The sequence below is a fragment of the Mirounga leonina genome, unplaced genomic scaffold (genome assembly GCF_011800145.1).
Source record: "Mirounga leonina isolate KUSES-001 unplaced genomic scaffold, KU_Mleo_1.0 Mir_101799, whole genome shotgun sequence".
Taxonomy (NCBI): domain Eukaryota; kingdom Metazoa; phylum Chordata; class Mammalia; order Carnivora; family Phocidae; genus Mirounga; species Mirounga leonina.
In genome coordinates, this window is record NW_023270210.1 from 1,414,897 (window position 1) to 1,416,171 (window position 1,275).

A 1,275-nucleotide genomic window follows, 5' to 3' on the forward strand; every position below is an offset into this window, starting at 1 on the left:
CCGCGCGCTCGAGCTTCTCCGCCTACCCCCCCTCCGCGCCTCGAGCTTCACCGTCGTGCCCCCCCTCCGCGCCTCGTGCTTCTCCGGCAGCACCCCGCCTTGTTCTCGAGCTTCTCCGTCTGCCCTCCCCCCCCCGCACTGCGCACACGCTCTCAAAATCTTTAAAAACAAAAAAACCTTGAAATACGAAAAAGACCAAGTTTCTAGAAACAAAATTCAAGAAGGCAGAACGAGGAAGAAATAGAAAATGTGGGGCTCAAATTCATGATCCTGAGATCAAGAATCAAAAGCTCTACCCACCGAGCCAGCCAGGGGCCTCAGAAATTCTAACTACACCCGTAACTAATGAGGATCTCGAGTCAGTAGTCAAAAACCTCTCTGCCGAAGGAAAACTCTCGACCTGACGGTGAATCCTACCAAATACCTAGAAAATTAACATCAATCCTTCCCAAACTCTTCCCAAAAACTTGAAGTGAACCGAATCATGCTGAGGCTAGCGCTGCCCTCGCACTAAAGCCACACAAGCCCCCTACAACAAAGCTTACATTAAAAATACTGGATCAGAAGTCCTCAACAAAACCCTGACTAGAAAGTCTCCTTTTCTCCACTTCTTACTCGCCCCCAGTTTTCTGTTACACTCCCCAAACCGGGATCGGGACGCTGGCATCGAGGGCAACAGCTTCCAGGGAAAGTCCCGGCCACGCACCCCGCTCCAGCGCCAGCCTGGCCGCGAGCCCCCGGACTTATCCCCGCTTGCCCACGCACATTCCGGGCTCCTCCCTGGTAAGTGCGGGGAGGCCCTGAGGGTCAGGGCCGCCAGCTTCGCCGCTGCAGAGCAGCGACGGGAAGGCCCCCCCCCCCCCCCCGGGCACGGCATCTGCTCCCCCACGGTCCCAAACGGGGCCTCTACAACCGAGCCCGCCCAGCCCCCCGAGGGTTCCCTTCACCTCAGGCTTCTGTTGCCGCCAGGCCGGCTGCTCAAGGCCACGAGGAATTGGACGACGGAACCTTACCCGAAGCTCGAAGCACACGTGGCCCTGATAGAATGGATGCGCAGGCGATTGGCCATGTCCCGCAGCACCTGGACTGTCTTCGCATCAGGCTTGGCTTCCTCGGCGGCCGCCGCGGTGCTAGGATTGGCGTCTGCCATCACTACCACCCCGTCGGTGTCTGAGGAGCGAATGCCGCAGGGTGTGCGAGGTAGGGCTTTATAGCTCCCTCGTGCGGGGCTGTGCAGATCCCTCCGCGCGGCGTGGTGCGGCTCCCTCGTGCGTT

The 1,275-nt window shown here is 59.1% G+C and overlaps 1 protein-coding gene across 2 annotated transcripts in view; it reads right to left on the reverse strand.

Annotated features, from left to right (window-relative positions):
• Positions 1 to 1,150, reverse strand: part of TKTL1 (transketolase like 1) — a 28,845-nt gene extending 27,695 nt beyond the window's left edge. For both annotated transcript variants that reach the window (XM_035010084.1, XM_035010078.1), the window contains exon 1: positions 1,014 to 1,150. In XM_035010084.1, coding sequence (XP_034865975.1) covers positions 1,014 to 1,150 — 137 coding nt within the window. The remainder of the gene's footprint in view (positions 1 to 1,013) is intronic.
• Positions 1,151 to 1,275: the final 125 nt, after the last annotated feature.